The following is a 17,437-nucleotide window of genomic DNA, read 5'->3' as shown; positions in this document are numbered from 1 at the left end:
CTGATCCATATACCTCAGAGGTGGCCATTAACTAGCTCTTTAGAACTGTTAGTAGTTTGGTGATGAGATCACAGAGCCAGTTCTGTTGGGTGTCTCCATGGTCCCACCATCTTGGATTTTGCTTCTGCGCATGAGCAGATGCTATTTTTTTTATTGCTGTGGGTGCATGTGCATAGCGTGACCCTGAGTGAACTGGAAGCAAAAGGATCCAGAACACACCCCTGATATACCTGTGACTGTTTGGGCTACTTTTGCCTCACAGAAGTGCAAAAATCAGTCTAAACCAGCCTGAATTGATCGTATTCAACCAAATCTCACAGACTTAGGTTTAATCACCTGCCCTCCTACATGGTTCCTTTAAAAAAGATGAAAATGCTACACTCCTGAAAAATCTTTCAGTCCAAGCCTATACAGTGGTACCTCTACCTAAGAACGCCTCTACTTACAAACTTTTCTAGATAAGAACCGGGTGTTCAAGATTTTTTTGCCTCTTCTCAAGAACCATTTTACACTTATAAACCCGAGCCTCCGAAACTATAACTGGAAAAGGCAGGGAGAAGCCTCAGTGGGGCCTCTCTAGGAATCTCCTGGGACGAAACAGGGCCGGAAACGGCAGGGAGAAGCCTCTATGGGGCCTCTCTAGGAATCTCCTGGGAGGAAACAGGGCCTCTACCCTCCCTGTAGTTTCCCCAATCACATGTATTATTTGCTTTGACATTGATTCCTATGGGAAAAATTACTTTTTCTTACAAACTTTTCTACTTAAGAACCAGGTCAGGGAATGAATTAAGTTCGTAAGTAGAGGTACCACTGAAGTTGAGATGGTTCTCATTAGTACTAGACTACTGGAATCTATTGTTCTTACAACATTAATTAAGACAAGTTGTGACTTTCAGGCGGTTTATCCTGCACTAGTGTCACTTTATATGAGAAAACCAAGATTGTTTATATATCTCCTTGACCTCAATTCCAGACCTTTGAGGTCTACTATACATGGTTGGTCATCCCACATCAGATTCCACTACTTGAACTGTACAAGGAAAACACTGTGTTTTTCTTCCAAAACAAGATGTTCAATGCATGCAAATAACTCGTTCCAAGCGTCTTACTTACCCAAGTTATAAATTTATGGCAGCGTTAGGAGAAAGAAAGCAAGGTTAGGAAAGGATGATTCTACAGAGAAAATTTTAAGTTCACAGTGGCTGCAGCATTTACAGAGGGAAGGTAAAGGAAAGCGTTCTTGCCAGCAGAGCTTTCAGGAAGAGAGGAAAAGAATCTCCTTCACCTACTCCAAGTAGAAAACATGCATATTACCACTTTGTGCATGCCCCAACGTTCACCTGAACAGTCCTCCTTCCTCTTCCTGGCTTTGTACTTTGTGGAGGTGGGCTAATCGTGATGGAGTCTTGTGGCATGGGCTGGTAGCTGCTATCAGAGTCTAGCCGTAACCCGTTCTGCACAGGCGTTCCTTTGGGAGAGCTCTCTGCAAAGACACTCAAGGGGGATTTGGCCACGAAACCATTCTGTTCTCTTTCCGGCACCCCGTCGGATGTCTTCACCGCTAAATGTGCCGATTTTTTTTCAAGCAGCCATTGGCTGGCCGGCATTTCCTGCTTGCTAGTCCGGTTGGAAATCTGATCGAACTCTTTCCCAAAGTAGTCTATCTCCCCATTCACACCACTGTTCTCCATCTTCTGACCGGAAGGTTTTAAAGAAGAATCAAGGGCAGGGGGTGCCAATTGGTCAGCTGGCGTGAAAGGATCGTCGCAGAAAGGGTCAGGACTGGGGGTAGGAAAGAAGCTGAGGTTTGCAGAAAAAGCATTTTCAGGCAAGAAAGGCGGCTGTAGCTTTGGCAATGGCAGGGGAGGCGTGATGTCGTTCAAGAAAATGTCTTCCCCTGTGAGAGAAGTTGGAGGGGCCTCAATCTCAGAGTTTAAATCCACTAAGAGGATCTCTTTTTCCTCCTCCTGTTAGGTTTGGGAAAGAAGACAGATTAGCATGGGTGCAAGTAGTCTCATGAGCTCTTGATTAAATAAAAAATAAAAAATAAGCAAGCAGATTTGAAATGGATTTTTTAAACATAGAAAATGTGCGCCTATGACAGAAAGGCATATTGCTGCTCTCCTTTTTCTTTTTAACCTATCACCTTACTATTTATGGTCGCCGATCAGTTTCCGGTCACAATTCAAAGTGTTGGTTATGACCCATAAAGCCCTTCATGGCACCGGACCAGAATATCTCCGGGACCGCCTTCTGCCACACGAATCCCAGCGACCGGTTCGGTTCCACAGAGTTGGCCTTCTCTAAACAATGTCATCTGGCGGGACCCAGGGGAAGAGCCTTCTCTGTGGTGGCTCCAACCCTCTGGAACCAGCTCCCCCCTGAGATTAGGATTGCCCCCACCCTCCTTGCCTTTCACAAACTCCTTAAAACCCACCTCTGCCGTCAGGCATGGGGGAACTGAAACATCTCCCCCTTGCCCATGTTGTTTTGGTGTTAGATTGATTGTGTGCTTGTTTTTTAATATTCTGGGGTTGTTTTTTATGAATTTTTTAGCTTAAAATTGTAATTGGATTGGTGGGTATTGGATTTGTTATTATGTATTGTTTTTACCTTGTTGTGAGCCGCCCCGAGTTTGCGGAGAGGGGCGGCATATAAATCCAATAAATCTAATCTAATCTAATTTATTTATTGTTAGAGTTGAAAGGGACCATGAAGGCCATCGAGTTCAACACCCTGCCCAAGCAGGAACCCTATAGCACACCAGTCAAGTGGCAGTTCAATCTTCTCTTAAAAATGTCCAGAGTGTTGGAGTTCACAACTTCTGCTGGTAGGTTGAAGTTATTGAGCCAGCTGTTCAATCTCGGTTGGATTTATAAAAGATAACACTATACCATACCAATCAGACTGGGAACATGCATGAACAAGCATCTAATCTCCTGTTTTATTTATTGAATGATCATGTTTATAGGGTCAGCCATCTCACAAAAAGTATCTTTGGACAACACACCACAACTTATTAAAATATATATGAGGATTGCCAGAAAGTAAGGCACCACATTTTTTTCAACAATTATTTATTGAACACAATGAAACTTACACACAAGAAAGAATGATGTTTCTTCTACACTCCCTATTTTTCCATGTAATCTCTGTCCTGTTCTATGGCCTTCCTCCAGAGAGACACAAGGGCGTGTATGCCCTGTCGGTACCACTCCTTGTTCTGGTCACAAAGCCTTGGAACTCTGCTGAACCGTCTTCTAATGGCCTCACCCTCTGTGCCCAGCGACTAACCGTACTTCTGTCAACTGCAGATTCTCCATAAACACAAATATTTGTGAATGTTCCCAATAGTTTCTTTCTCCGCAGTGAGAAATTCAATGACAACACGCTGCTTGTAACCTACATCACTTACAGATGCCATTTTGAAACACTGCTGCCACTACGCTATCTGTCTGAAGAAACGCAAAATTTACACACGCACTCCTGACAATTCAAATAATGTATATCTAAAGTTTCGCAATTGTACCATTACTGTAGTCAGGGGAAAAAATGTGGTGCATTACCTTATGGGCAACCCTCGTAAAAACAGTCATGATATCAGTCGTTTGTGTAATTCTTTAATCACAGTTTTTTGGGGGGTTTTGTTCTATGACTTAAGCATAGGAGTAGGCATCATAGAAACATAGAAACATAGAAGACTGACGGCAGAAAAAGACCTCATGGTCCATCTAGTCTGCCCTTATACTATTTCCTGTATTTTATCTTACAATGGATATATGTTTATCCCAGGCATGTTTAAATTCAGTTACTGTGGATTTACCAGCCATGTCTGCTGGAAGTTTGTTCCAAGCATCTACTACTCTTTCAGTGAAATAATATTTTCTCATGTTGCTTTTGATCTTTCCCCCAACTAACTTCAGATTGTGTCCCCTTGTTCTTGTGTTCACTTTCCTATTAAAAACACTTCCCTCCTGAACCTTATTTAACCCTTTAACATATTTAAATGTTTTGATCATGTCCCCCTTTTCCCTTCTGTCCTCCAGACTATACAGATTGAGTTAATTAAGTCTTTCCTGATCATTTACAGTTAGCATGAGCTGGAATCAAAATAACAATTAGGCAGACTTTAAATTCTCATTCATTCCAACAAGAAACAATGATACTTCCAAATACAGACAGTAGACCGAGCCACCAAAAAACCAGAGTTTATAAACAAGGAGCTGGATGCATTTTTGCATTCATCGACTGGATTGGCTTTGTGTGTTGTGAACACGTTCCTACTGGAGACCATGATTATCCATACTTGATTACGAAACAGTGGTAGGAGGAGGAAGCTATATGGGTTTGTACTAAAACAGCCCTGAATAAGCAATGTTGAATGACACGATGACTCATTCGTAGCAATGTTTGATGAAGAGCTTTCCAAATCTAGCTAATTATCAAACCAAGTGCATTAAGGTAGTTTCTTCAAATAAACTCTACTAAATGTTTCCTCCAAACTTCTTTCTTTACACTCATTTATTAAAACCTTCCGGAATCCCAATGTGTTACTGTACTATCACTAAAGTTATCACTATTGCTTCTTCATTGCTTATTTGACGCTTGTGACAATCATTAAGTGTTCTACCACATGATTCTTGACAAATGTATATTTTATTTTATGTACGCTGAGAGCATATGCACCAAGACAAATTCCTTGTGTGTCCAATCACACTTGGCCAATAAAATTCTATTCTATTCTATTCTATTCCTCAAGTCAGCCAAAGCTATGCAAAGATACTTTATGGGAACTCAGTTTATGCCAGGTATTCTTCCTTAAATCCTTATCAACCCTTAAATACAAAGCTATAATCAGCCTCTGGCATCGATCAATAGTACAATCTGCAGTTTGTTCAAGGCCCCACCATCAAGATCCTTTGAACAGTGGACTGTCTATAGGGGCTCATTTCATCATTCAGGCATGATATTGAAGAGGACTTTCAAAATATTCCTGATTTTGGAGGTGGTCATCATTTATTACTCACTGTGGGACTGTTGAGGTCAGGAGGAGTAGACATGTCTCCAAACAGATCCATCTGGTCGACACCCTAAAGTACAGAGTTTGTAACAGTTAGGATTCCACACTTCAATACATAAATCACTCAAGTCCAAACAAAAGCAGACCCAGGAATGCTGGAAAAAACCAAGCTGTTTTTGCATTAGGCTATGGGACAAACTAGCTATATCAGTTCAGTTAAAGTTTGCAGCAACAATACAACTCCTTCTGGTTTAACCACCACTCAGAAGACTATTAACCTGCTCTTCAAGTTAGAAAGTTCTACATACCAACTTTATTTTGCCAGCTTGATCAGTAGTTGCTTCATCATTACCATTCTGGAAGAAAATAAAATTAAGTCAGCTTTAAGAAATCGACTGCTATGATCTCTGATATACACTGCTCAGAAAAATAAAGGGAACACTCCAAGAACACATCCTAGGTCTGAATGAATGGAATATTCTCATTGAATACTTTGCTCTGTACAAAGATGAATGTGCTGACTTGATTGATTGTCTATCAGTGTTGCTTCTTAAGTGGACAGTTTGATTTCAGAGAAGTTTGATTTATTTGGAGTTATATTGTGTTGTTTAAAAACCCTGCTGTTCTGTTCGAAAAAACTCCCTAATCTTATGTTCCTGGGTCTATTTGACCCGGACTGCAAATTGATCATTTTAGGTACTTATATTTGGTCTTTTTGACAGCTTTTTTCAACTGGAAACAAGTTTGAACATGTCTGCACAAAATGGAATGAAAATTGAAATGAAAAAATTAATCCTTATTGGTTTATTTTGCACATAAATGCCCCCCCCCCCGTTTTTGTGAATTCTTTTTAGGTTTATTGATAATTTTGCCTGCAAAATGCATTATATTTTACTAAATTGGTGTGGGACTGGTAGCCTGAACATTTCTGAACATAATGATATGAAACTTGAACTGGAAAAATTGATGCATATTCATTTATTTTGCAAATAAAAGTCTCTCCCAGCCTACTTCAATTGATATAAAAATTATGCTGTTAATTTCAAACTTACATACTTGGTTTTAGTAAAATGGATTTCTTTCATAAGATTAGTTCTCTGGCTACAATGTGCTTGATTTTCAAAAGGATATTCCAAATATTCAGAAAAACGGGGGGGGGGGGTGTCTGCCTTTTATAACCAAATTAAAGCAATATGCACAATTTTTTTCAGTTCAATTTTCATATCATTGTGTGCAGAAATGTTCAGACTACTTTCCAAGTGAAAAAGGTTTTCAAATTGACCAAACATAAGCACTTCAAATGAAGAGTTTTTGGTCCGGGTCAGGGTGACCCGGGAACAGAAGAAGTGTGACTTTTTGTTTTTCAGCAAGAAAGAAACCCCCCACCCCCACCCAAAAAAATGCTCATAGAGAGAACCCCTGAAATGATGAAAAGTCATGAAATTTCAAGTTTCAGATATGCAGGGAAAATGTTTTACAGGGACTCAAACTTGGCTTCGGGTCACATACGACCCGAACAGAACAGCAGTGTTCCTTTTATTTTTTTGAGCAGTACATAATTTGCCCCATAAGATGCATCTTTCTTACCTCAGTTTTACTGGCCTCTTCATTCTGAAATAGAAGGAAAAAAATTGCATCAAGAATATTCACGAAAAGTGGTTCAGACCAGTGTTTCGCAAACTTGGCAACTATAAAACATGTGAACTTCAACACCCAGAATTCCCCAGGCAACATCCCGGTGTTTTAAGTTGGTTATATAGGTCAGTGATGGTGAACCTATAGCAAAGGTGGCACATGGAGCCATATCTGAGGGCACAGAAGGCTTGTGTCAACTCCACCACACATGTGCATTCTGGCCAGCTGATTTTTGGCCTTCTGGAGGGCAGGGGGAGCCGTTTTTATCCTCCCCAGGCTTCAGGAAAGCCTCCAGAGCCTGCGGATGGCAAAAAGCGGTCCAATAGGCTATCTTTACAGATTGAGGTCTTTCCTGATAAGTATAAAACTTATCAGGAAAGACTTAATGAACTCAATCTGTACAGTCTGGAGGACAGAAGGGAAAGGGGGGACATGACCTAAACATTTGTATGTTGTATACAAATGTTGTATGTTGAAACAATGTTGTATGGTTTTAATAACGGGTTTTTAGATGTCGTTTAAATGTATTAGATTTGTTACATTGTTGTTATTGTTGTGAGAGGGGCGGCAAACAAATCTAATAAATTATTATTATTATTATTATTAATTATTTAAATGTGTTAAAGGGTTAAATAAGGTTCAGGAGGGAAGTGTTTTTAATAGGAAAGTGAACACAAGAACAGGGGAGCACAATCTGAGGATAGTTGGGGGAAAGATCATAAGCAACATGAGAAAATATTATTTTACTGAAAGAGTAGTAGATGCTTGGAACAAACTTCCAACAGACGTGCTTGGTAAATCCACAGAAACGGAATTTAAACATGCCTGGGATAAACATATATCCATCCTAAGATAAAATACAGGAAATAGTATAAGGGCAGACTAGATGGAACATGAAGTCTTTTTCTGCCGTCAATCTTCTATGTTTCTATGTAACTGGAAGTTTGGAAACATGGAGGGGTGTGTATGTGCATGAGAGCATGTACATATATGAGGGGAGTCCATTGCATAATGGGTGTGGGCATGCGCCATCGTGCCCTTTTGGCCACCGAGCAAAAAAAAAAAGATTTACCATCACTGATATAGGTAGTTCTCGACTTACAAGAGAAAAGATTCAGAACACAAAATACAAACTTGGAGGACACAAACTTGTAGACACCCTTCACTCTGTTAAGGACCTTGGAGTAGTCATAACTAATGACCTAAGTGCCAGAGCCAATTGTAACAACATTGCCCAAAAGAGTTGTTAACCTAATATTGCGTAACTTCTTCTCTTGCAATATTAAACTGCTAACCAGAGCATACAAAACATTTGCCAGACCAATCCTCGAATACAGCTCACCTGTCTGGAACCTGCACTGCATATCGGACATTAATACAATTTAGAGAGTCCAGAAATATTTCACAAGGGGAGTCCTCCACTCCTCTGCTCGCAACAGAATATATTATTCCACAAGACTTCAAATTTTGGGCTTAGAAAACCTATTGCTATGTCACCTTCGATCTGATCTAAATCATAAAATCATCTGCCACAATGCCCTACCTGTCAATGAATACTTCAGCTTCAACTGCAACAACAACACACACACACACACACACACAAAATGGATTCAAACTCAATGTAAACCATTCGAAACCTGACTGAAGAAAATACAACTTCAGCAACAGAGTGATCAATGCCTGGAATGCATTACTTGATTCTGTGGTTTCTTCCCCAAACCCCAAAACTTTAACCTTAGACTGTCTACACTCAACCTTACTCCATTCCTAAGAGGCCTATAAGGGGCGCGCATGAGCGCACCATGTCCCTGTCCTACTGTTGTCTTTGTCCTACTGTCCTATTGTGCAAATTTACCTATACTTGCTTTTTTTGCTTTTGCTTATGTTTATACCATACCTATTATCTTGACAAACAAAAATGAATGAATGAATGAATGAATGAATGAATGAATGAATGAATGAATGAATGAATTTCCTAGCTGTGAATGGCAGGCTCTGAATCAATGAGATGCAGCTTTGTGGCTCTGCAGCCAATGAGAGCACTGGAAGAGCCATAGTTCCTTCCCTCCCTTGCTACTACAGTTGCCAAAAGCCACTGTTGTCAATTGAAGCACCACGCCTAGGTCATCAATTAAGAACAAAGCACCACAGCATTTATGTGCAAACGATGTGCTCAGGCTTTTATCTAAGCAAAGGGCTCCTTTGAAGATACTGTAAAACCCTGTAATTTAGTGAGAAGTTCAAGATGTAGCAAATGTTTGGGAACCAACTGAAGCATTTTCCAGCTTTGTATTCAATTACAATGTAGTCTGAAATCTGTTGAGTCTGGCATGAAGCAGCATTACCTTCTTCTTATCGTCCTCTTCTTTTTTCTTCATGTTATAGATTACTTGGAAGAGATCCTTCAGATCTACAACCAGAGGTTCAGCCTAGAAAAAGAAAGCCAAATGAGATGCGTTTCATTGTTCACTAAGGCTGCATTACTATTGCTATTAGTCTTCTCATCATTCCTATCACCCATTTGCACCCACTTATGACTTTAACTTGTTGCTTATATCCTTACAATTTAAATTAATATTGTTTCCTGATTGCTTATTTGTACCCTATGACAATCATTAATTGATGGACAAATGTATTTTTTCTTTTATGTACATTGAGAGCACATGCACCAAAGACAACTTGTGTGTCCAATCACACTTGGTCAATAAAGAATTCTATTCTATTCTATTCTATTCTTCTGTTCTGTTCTATTTCTCTAAAGAGCAGTCAATTCAAGGGCTTGAATTACAAGTTCTTTAAATGGTAGATATATGGTTTCAAGAAATATAAATGATTGTGCTAAGCACCATCCAAGGAGAAAACATTAATCTGGGTCTGGAGAACTCAGAGGAATTGTGTAGTATCCCAGCTATTAATCAATATACACCGCTCAAAAAAATAAAGGGAACACTTAATGCAATATAACTCCAAGTGAATCAAACTTCCGTGAAATCAAACTATCCACTTAGGAAGCAACACTGTTTGACAATCAATTTCACATGCTGTTGTGCACATTCAACTTTGTAAAGTATTGAATGAGAATATTTCATTCATTCAGATGTAGGATGTGTTATTTGAGTGTTCCCTTTATTTTTTTAAACAGTATAGTTCTATAGGATCATCTTTCTTGGAGGTCTAAGGATTAAGGAACCTGGGCCATAATTCTGAGCCAGAATGAAACACAGCTCTTGTTTCTCAAGAGTTGTTCCATTATGCATCTCATGTGCCCTCTGAATGCAATAGGTAGGACCACAAATTATTAATAGATCAATTCCATAGGAATTGCATTAGCAAGGTTTGTTCCAAAAACATGTTTATGGATGGAGCACATTTAGGGAGAACATGCAGTTGAGTCACAGAACTTATTTTAAACCAGAGATGGACAATTATTTTTGACTGGGGGAAGTGTCAAATTTCCCTTCTTGTATTGGCAAATGGCAGCAAGGGACAGTACAGTAGCCTCTAAGCCAATCATTACTCTTTTATCATTATCCTCTTACTTGTTGTGCTGTTTTGATGGCAAAGAACTGGTGCTGCCCTTCTCCCCCACAGACATAGCCAAAGGCTCGGTTGTCCGTCACATCTCGAGCAATGAAAGAGATTTTGTTGACCGGATGCTCGTGTTCAATAACCTAGAATCAAACCCAAGTGACACAGAAATAATCATGAGTAGCATAATCCCTTGTCAAAGCAATCAGAGCTCAGGATAAGCAATTTGACAAGTTTGTGTATTGTTTAACTCAGTGTTTCCCAACCTTGGCCAATTTAAAAGATGTGGACTTCAACTCCCAGAATTCCCCAGGCAGCAATGCTGACTGGGGAACTCTGGGACTTGAAGTCAAAATCTCGAAAAGAGGTTAACCTGTTTTCTATTTAAGGCTGCTGCCACTCTTGTTCACTTTAGCTGATGTTCAATAACTCCAAAACATTTTTTTACTCTGATAGATAAAACATTGAGTCACATATCCCTGCTTAACGTTGGTTTAGTTGTCTATCTGAATCATACTTGGCTGGCTCTATACATTGCCCAAAGCAGAAATCAAATGAACTGCATTCTAGTCTAACATGTAATTTGAATTACGTATGAAATATCTATAGAAAGCTAAGTTGTCCTGAAAAAGTCATGTATGCTGATCATAGAACCAGAAACACCAGATGCTGTTATGAGGATCAAAAGTATTTGATATAAGAGAAGTTAAAGTTCATTTTAGAATAAGGAATATAGGCCAAGAAGTCTTATAGTTATTGAAGATGTTACAGTAGTTGCTTTTCCTTTGACGTAAGGAGAGTTGTGCCTCAATGTTAACTCCTCATCTGCTGTTTGCAAATCAGAGTTAACCCAATTTTACCTGGTGATTCACAAAGTGCAGCAAGAGTTTGCAAGCAGGTAATTTTTTAAAAGTTAAGAACAGGATATATTTAATCCAAGTGCATAATAGTTTCTCCATTCTAACATGGCTATTTCACTTTATTGAAACAACTCAAGTTTTGGTTTGGACCAGGGGGTCTCCAAACTTGGCAACTTTAAGACTTGTGGAAGACTGAGGAATTCTAAGAGTTGAAGTCCTCAAGTCTTAAAGTTGCTAAGCTTGGAGACTCTGCTTTAGACACAAATTGTGTCTGGAGACTCTGGGAGACTCTGCTTTAGACACAAATTTTCAGAGTGAAAAGTAGTCTTTCCTTGTTTCAGTAAGCAGGTAGCCTCTAAACAGAATCGGACACCCCTATTGGACATGCGGTCTGCATACGCTACCAATTGGTTTCCGGACGCAATTCAAAGTGTTGGTTATGATCTATAAAGCCCTACATGCCATTGGGCCAGAATACCTACGGTAACGCCTTCTGCCGCATGAATCCCAGTGACCAGTTAGGTCCCACAGAGTTGGCTTTCTCCAGGTTCTGCCAACTAGACAATGTTGTTTGGCAGGGCCTAGGGGGAGAGCCTTCTCTGTGGGGGGCCCTGACCTCTGGAATCAGCTCCCCCCAGAGATTCGTACTGCCCCCACCCTCCTCGCCTTACGCAAGAGTCTTAGGAATCATTTATGCCACCAAGCTTGAGGCCACTAGACACTAGCCCCATGGTCAATAAATGGGAATGTCTGTTTTTTATGGTTTTCTGGGGCTTTAGATTATAAATTTAATTAATTGGATTGGGATGTTATATATCATTCCGTTGTATGTTGTGAGCCACCCCGAGGCCTCAAAGAGGCGGGATAAAATCCAATCAATCAATCAATCAATCAATCAATATAAAATAAATATAAAATAAATATAAAAATAAAATAAAATAAAATAAAATAAAATAAAATAAAATAAAATAAAATAAAATAAAATAAAATAAAATAAAATTAAATTAAATTAAATTAAATTAAATTAAATTAATAAACAAATTAAAAAAACCTCACCCCAGTCTTTTCATCCATGATTTTGATTCCAGCAAGAGAGATGGTCACCCATACTTTCTGCTTGTGTTGTCCCTGGGACCGGGCTGCAACTGCCATTCCCTATTAAACAAAAGCCAGCATATTATATGAATCATTTAATAAATAAATATTCATTATTTATTTATTAAATCAAATATTTAAATAAATAAATAAATAAATAAAATTAATTTAATTAAATAAAAATAAGTGAAATAAGTACAAACGTGTCATTATTCAAATTGGTTCCCCCCCCCCCCCATTTTTTCCTTTAAATGTAAAAAACTATTTGGGTCTTTTAGCGGAAATGAAAAGTGAAGTCAGAAAGTTACAAATTGCCTGCATTGACTTGGCTGGATCGAAAGCATCCCTTCATTTTTTGCAGTCCTCTCAGACTGGGATGCAGCATAATGAGCTGTTGCTTTTCAAAATATTATTACCAACATTTTTGACCGATATTGGAAAAATGTACAAGTCTTCCAATAGTCAAATGGACCATTCAGGTAAAAAGAAAGATAGGAAAAAGAAAACAATTTTACCAACAACATTTTGGAAAATGAGTTCAGAACTATCATTGCAAGATATTTGGCGTGAACGTCATCCATCAAACAAACAATATACCTTCTATTCAAATCCTCATAAAATTTGGACTAGAATAGATATTGAAATAGAAACAAATAGCTGGGCGGATCATAACCCATTAGTAATTTTATGGAAAGGAAATTAAAAAACGATCAATTGGTGAATGAATAGAAATATTTTACGAGATCCCCAATATACAGAATGGATAGAAAATGTACAAGCCTTGAAGATGACTTGAATACAAGACTCAGAACACTCTGTGTGGAAAGAAATACTAGATATTGTATTCTTTTTCACACACTTGTTTTATAAAAGTCACAAACATTTGGCACATCTTCAAATTAAATCTGTGTCAGGATGCAATAACGAATAGCTCCAAAAATTCTGGTAGATTTGCAAACACATCCTTTCCATCGTCAACAACCCATCACCATTCCCAATAAAGCATTGATGGTGTTACCTAGCTGGGTAAGGAACCAAGCTCAGAGACCACCAAGGACCTACAATCCATCATCTCTAAAGCTAGAAACATAGAAACATAGAAGTCTGACGGCAGGAAAAGACCTCATGGTCCATCTAGTCTGCCCTTATACTATTTTCTGTATTTTATTTTAGGATGGATATATGTTTATCCAAGGCATGTTTAAATTCAGTTACTGTGGATTTATCTACCACGTCTGCTGGAAGTTTGTTCCAAGGATCTACTACTTTTTCAATAAAATAATATTTTCTCATGTTGCTTTTGATCTTTCCCCCAACTAACTTCAGATTGTGTCCCCTTGTTCTTGTGTTCACTCTCCTATTAAAAACACTTCCCTCCTGGACCTTATTTAACCCCTTTAACATATTTAAATGTTTCGATCATGTCCCCCCCTTTTCCTTCTGTCCTCCAGACTATACAGACCTATACATTAAGTCTTTCCTGATACGTTTTATGCTTAAGACCTTCCACCATTCTTGTAGCCCGTCTTTGGACCCGTTCAATTTTGTCAATATCTTATTGTAGGTGAGATCTCCAAAACTGAACACAGTATTCCAAATATGGTCTCACCAGCGCTCTATATAGCGGGATCACAATCTCCCTCTTCCTGCTTGTTATACCCTCTAGCTATGCAGCCAAGGACCAAGAGATGGTCTTCTTAGACAAAAAGCCATATCTATGTACCTGATATGACATTACCTATAGGTTTCATACGACTTAAACTTGCAAGGAATGAGTCAAACCTACCTTTAATTTCATCATTGAATCTTGGCTCATTTTGTCTCCTCTTGCTTCTGGAACATCATCAATCCCAATCAATTTGGCCTTGTACTTCACCCCATCACCTTGAAATCTGGCCAAAAGGAATTCCTCTGTCTTTTCCAATCCTGAAAAGCCAGTTTTAATTCATGTAAGCCCCTCTGAACTCTTGCTGTGCTACAGATAACAGAGTACAGTACGCATTTTATAACAGCCAATGTCCCTCATCGGTGTATTGTATTTAATGAATATTAGCTCTTCTCCTGGATGCAATGACCAGATATTCAGAATGTTTGTAATTCTTTGTGTTGCACTAGCTATAAATATACACTGCTGCAAAAAAATAAGGGAACACTCAAAGAACAATCCTAGATCTGAATGAATGAATGAATGAATGAAATATTCTCAGCGAATATTTTGTTCTGTACAAAGTTGAATGTGCACCATAGCATGTGAAATTTATTGTCAATAAGTGTTGCTTCCTAAGTGGACAGTTTGATTTCACAGAAGTTTGATTTACTTGGAGTTATATTCTGTTGTTTAAGTGTTCCCTTTATTTATTTATTTTTGAGCAGTATATTTGAGCTGTAATTGTGCACAGAGGAGAACAAGGGGTCAGTTCTCTGAATAGAAGGTTACCCGTCTTCTGCTGCATGAATCCCAGCGACCAGTTAGGTCCCACAGAGTCGGCCTTCTCCGGGTCCTGTCAACTAAACAATGTCGTTTGGCGGGAACCCAGGGGAAGAGCCTTCTCTGTGGCGGCCCCGGCCCTCTGGAACCAATTGCCCCCACCTCTCCTTGCCTTTCATAAGCTTCTTAAAACCCACCTCTGCCGCCAGGCATGGGGGAACTGAGATATTCTTTCCCCCTGGCCTTTACAATTTTATGCATGGTATGTTTGTATGTATCTTTGGTTTTATAATAAGGGTTTTTTAGTTGTTTTAGTATTGGATTGTTTACATGCTGTTTTTATTACTGTTGTTAGCCACCCCGAGTCTACGGAGAGGGGCGGCATACAAATCCAATAAATAAATAAATAAGATTAGATTTCTATACATGTATATTGTATTTTGCCTTATTATGTTGTACACCACCCTGAGTCATCTGAGAAGGGAGGCATAGAAACACACACACACACACACCACACACACATATTTGGTAGTGCCAAGATTGGCTAACCACTCTTTAAAAAGTCAAAGAATTCTGCTATGTATTGCAAGACCATAAGAGGGCAGTCTAATGCAAGATTCTAATTAGTTTGTTTTCAATTTGTAATAACATAAAAGTAAAAAAGGATAGCTGGATATTCAAGACACTGGTGTATATCTTGTACCCTATAAAATGTATTAAAGATTCATAAGCATCAGGTTCAAGATTCGTTGCAACTGGACCACAGTGCCCACCAAATCTATTCATTCTATTCCGACCTGAGTCGCTGTGAGAAGGGCGGCATAGAAATCTAACAAATAAATAAATAAATAATAAATTTTATCATTGCGTTTTTCAGAGTACATTTTCTGTTCATGCATCAGTTTGCAAATGCTTAACATACATGTGGCATGAACTATGTTGTAACTTTCACATACGTTCCTCCTACTAACTGCTTTCTCAGTTGCTATTTATTCATGGATACCTTCATGAATTTTATTCACCAGAGAGTATATATCCCCATCATTTGGACAGTCCCCAAGCACCAAATCATGAGTGTGGTGTGATTCAAACTGGACCAAAACAAGGTCATCTATCCTATTTTGACCTGCACCAGGCTGTTTCCTCAAGTCTTTTCCAGGTGGTTTCAGAAATGATCTGCCTTCGGATTCGCTCTTACCTTTCTTTTTCTCTTTTTTGGAAGGCTGTGGCTTGAGTGGTGTTTGCTGCTGGGCAGACGGCTGTTGACTGTTGACACTGGTTGTTTCTGCTTCACTTGACATGGTGAGAGGCCAGCTTCAATTCCAAAGACAAAGACCGGGCTTAATAATAAAATTTGATCTCCAGTTCCTTCAGAAGAGAAAATTAATTGATTTATTTCAGTGTGTGTTGCTATTCAAGTGGGAAGGAGCAACTTTAAAGGTTTGGAACCCATATCGCATCTCAGACATTAACACCCTCGAAAATGTCCAAAGATACTTCACCAGAAGAGCCCTTCACTCCTCCACTCGAAATAGAATACCCTACGAGACTAGACTTTCAATCCTGGGCCTAGAAAGCCTAGAACTATGATGCCTTAAACAAGATCTAAGTATTGCCCACAAGATCATATGCTGCAATGTCCTGCCTGTCGGCAACTACTTCAGCTTCAACCACAACAACACAAGAGCACGCACACCAATTTAAACTTAATATTAACCGCTCCAAACTTGACTGTAAAAAAATATGACTTCAGTAACCAAGTTGTCGAAGCGTGGAACTCATTACTGGACTCCATAGTGTCATCCCCAAACCCCCAACATTTTACCCTTGGATTATCCATGGGTTGACCTATCCAGATTTCTAAGAGGTCAGTAAGGGGTGAGTACAAGCGCACTAGAGTGCCTTCCGTCCCCTGTCCTATTGCTCTCCTATATCTCCTATACCTTTCTTCTATTCCCTATATCTCTTCTTCTATTCTTTCATTGATATGTTCTATTACTATACCTTCTTTTCTATTATTTCCTAGATATATTTTACTATGAGTATCTCCTCTATAACCTTCATCATGTATTTTACTATGTGTATATAGATATATACCCCACTAAAACCCTCATTGTGTATTAGACAAAATAAATAAATAAAATAAATAAATAAATAGATTTATACTATTAAATTATCTCCACTTGGGAATAAATATCTGATCTGATAAATCTTCATTCTCTCTTTCTGTGTGTGTCTCTCTCATTAAAAAGTCAACAGAATGTTAAACCGTGGCACCTCCTCCTGGCATGACTTGCTAAAATATTTCCAAATCATTCACCTCTCGGTTGGAAATGTAGAAAAGATATAGGAACCTATTATCACTTATGGTGGACCTGTCCCAATTGTAAAAGTTTTGGCCAAAAATTAAAAAAAAATGTTTAGAGCAAATTACATCACACGAACAGGATCAAAATAAATTCAATTAATTAGAGTGAACGCTTTACACCAATGTATCAATTATCGAATGAATAGAAAACCCTAAAGATATATTTTGTACATTATCATCAAATCAATATGTCTGTTTAATATACAAAAACACTTAGGATAAAGTGGTTATAAATTGTATATTTGACATAGATATTTAACTATTAGGTCGTATAATATAAGAGTCAACAGGATGGTTGACAAGTATGTTAAAATGTCTTCTACATAAATATATAGATGTATTTACATAGAGAGATTTATAAGTGATTACTAATTACAATTGTAAACACATACATAGAAAAAATTATTTTTGTGTAAATGTATGTTTATTTATTTGTATGTTCGTTAGGCTTTTTCTTTTCTTTTATGTATATATTTAATAAAGATTATTTAAAACAAAATTTT

At 38.4% G+C, this 17,437-nt stretch overlaps 1 protein-coding gene across 2 annotated transcripts in view; it reads right to left on the bottom strand.

Annotated features, from left to right (window-relative positions):
• The window catches only part of DAB2 (DAB adaptor protein 2), a 44,405-nt gene that overhangs the window by 15,546 nt on the left and 11,422 nt on the right, over nt 1-17,437 (bottom strand). Inside the window, exons 2-10 of one of the 2 annotated variants that reach the window (XM_070743410.1) lie at nt 15,765-15,934; nt 13,925-14,064; nt 12,100-12,198; nt 10,195-10,326; nt 9,001-9,084; nt 6,608-6,631; nt 5,329-5,376; nt 5,028-5,090; nt 1,341-1,967 (exon numbers count right to left, since the gene is read on the bottom strand). In XM_070743410.1, the coding sequence (XP_070599511.1) occupies nt 1,341-1,967; nt 5,028-5,090; nt 5,329-5,376; nt 6,608-6,631; nt 9,001-9,084; nt 10,195-10,326; nt 12,100-12,198; nt 13,925-14,064; nt 15,765-15,867 (1,320 nt within the window). In that variant the 5' untranslated portion in view covers nt 15,868-15,934. The remainder of the gene's footprint in view (nt 1-1,340; nt 1,968-5,027; nt 5,091-5,328; nt 5,377-6,607; nt 6,632-9,000; nt 9,085-10,194; nt 10,327-12,099; nt 12,199-13,924; nt 14,065-15,764; nt 15,935-17,437) is intronic. The other variant, XM_070743411.1, reaches the window with a different exon arrangement.

The sequence above is a fragment of the Erythrolamprus reginae genome, chromosome 2 (assembly GCF_031021105.1).
Source record: "Erythrolamprus reginae isolate rEryReg1 chromosome 2, rEryReg1.hap1, whole genome shotgun sequence".
Classification (NCBI taxonomy): Eukaryota; Metazoa; Chordata; class Lepidosauria; order Squamata; family Dipsadidae; genus Erythrolamprus; species Erythrolamprus reginae.
This window is presented reverse-complemented; position numbering and strand designations above follow the sequence as displayed.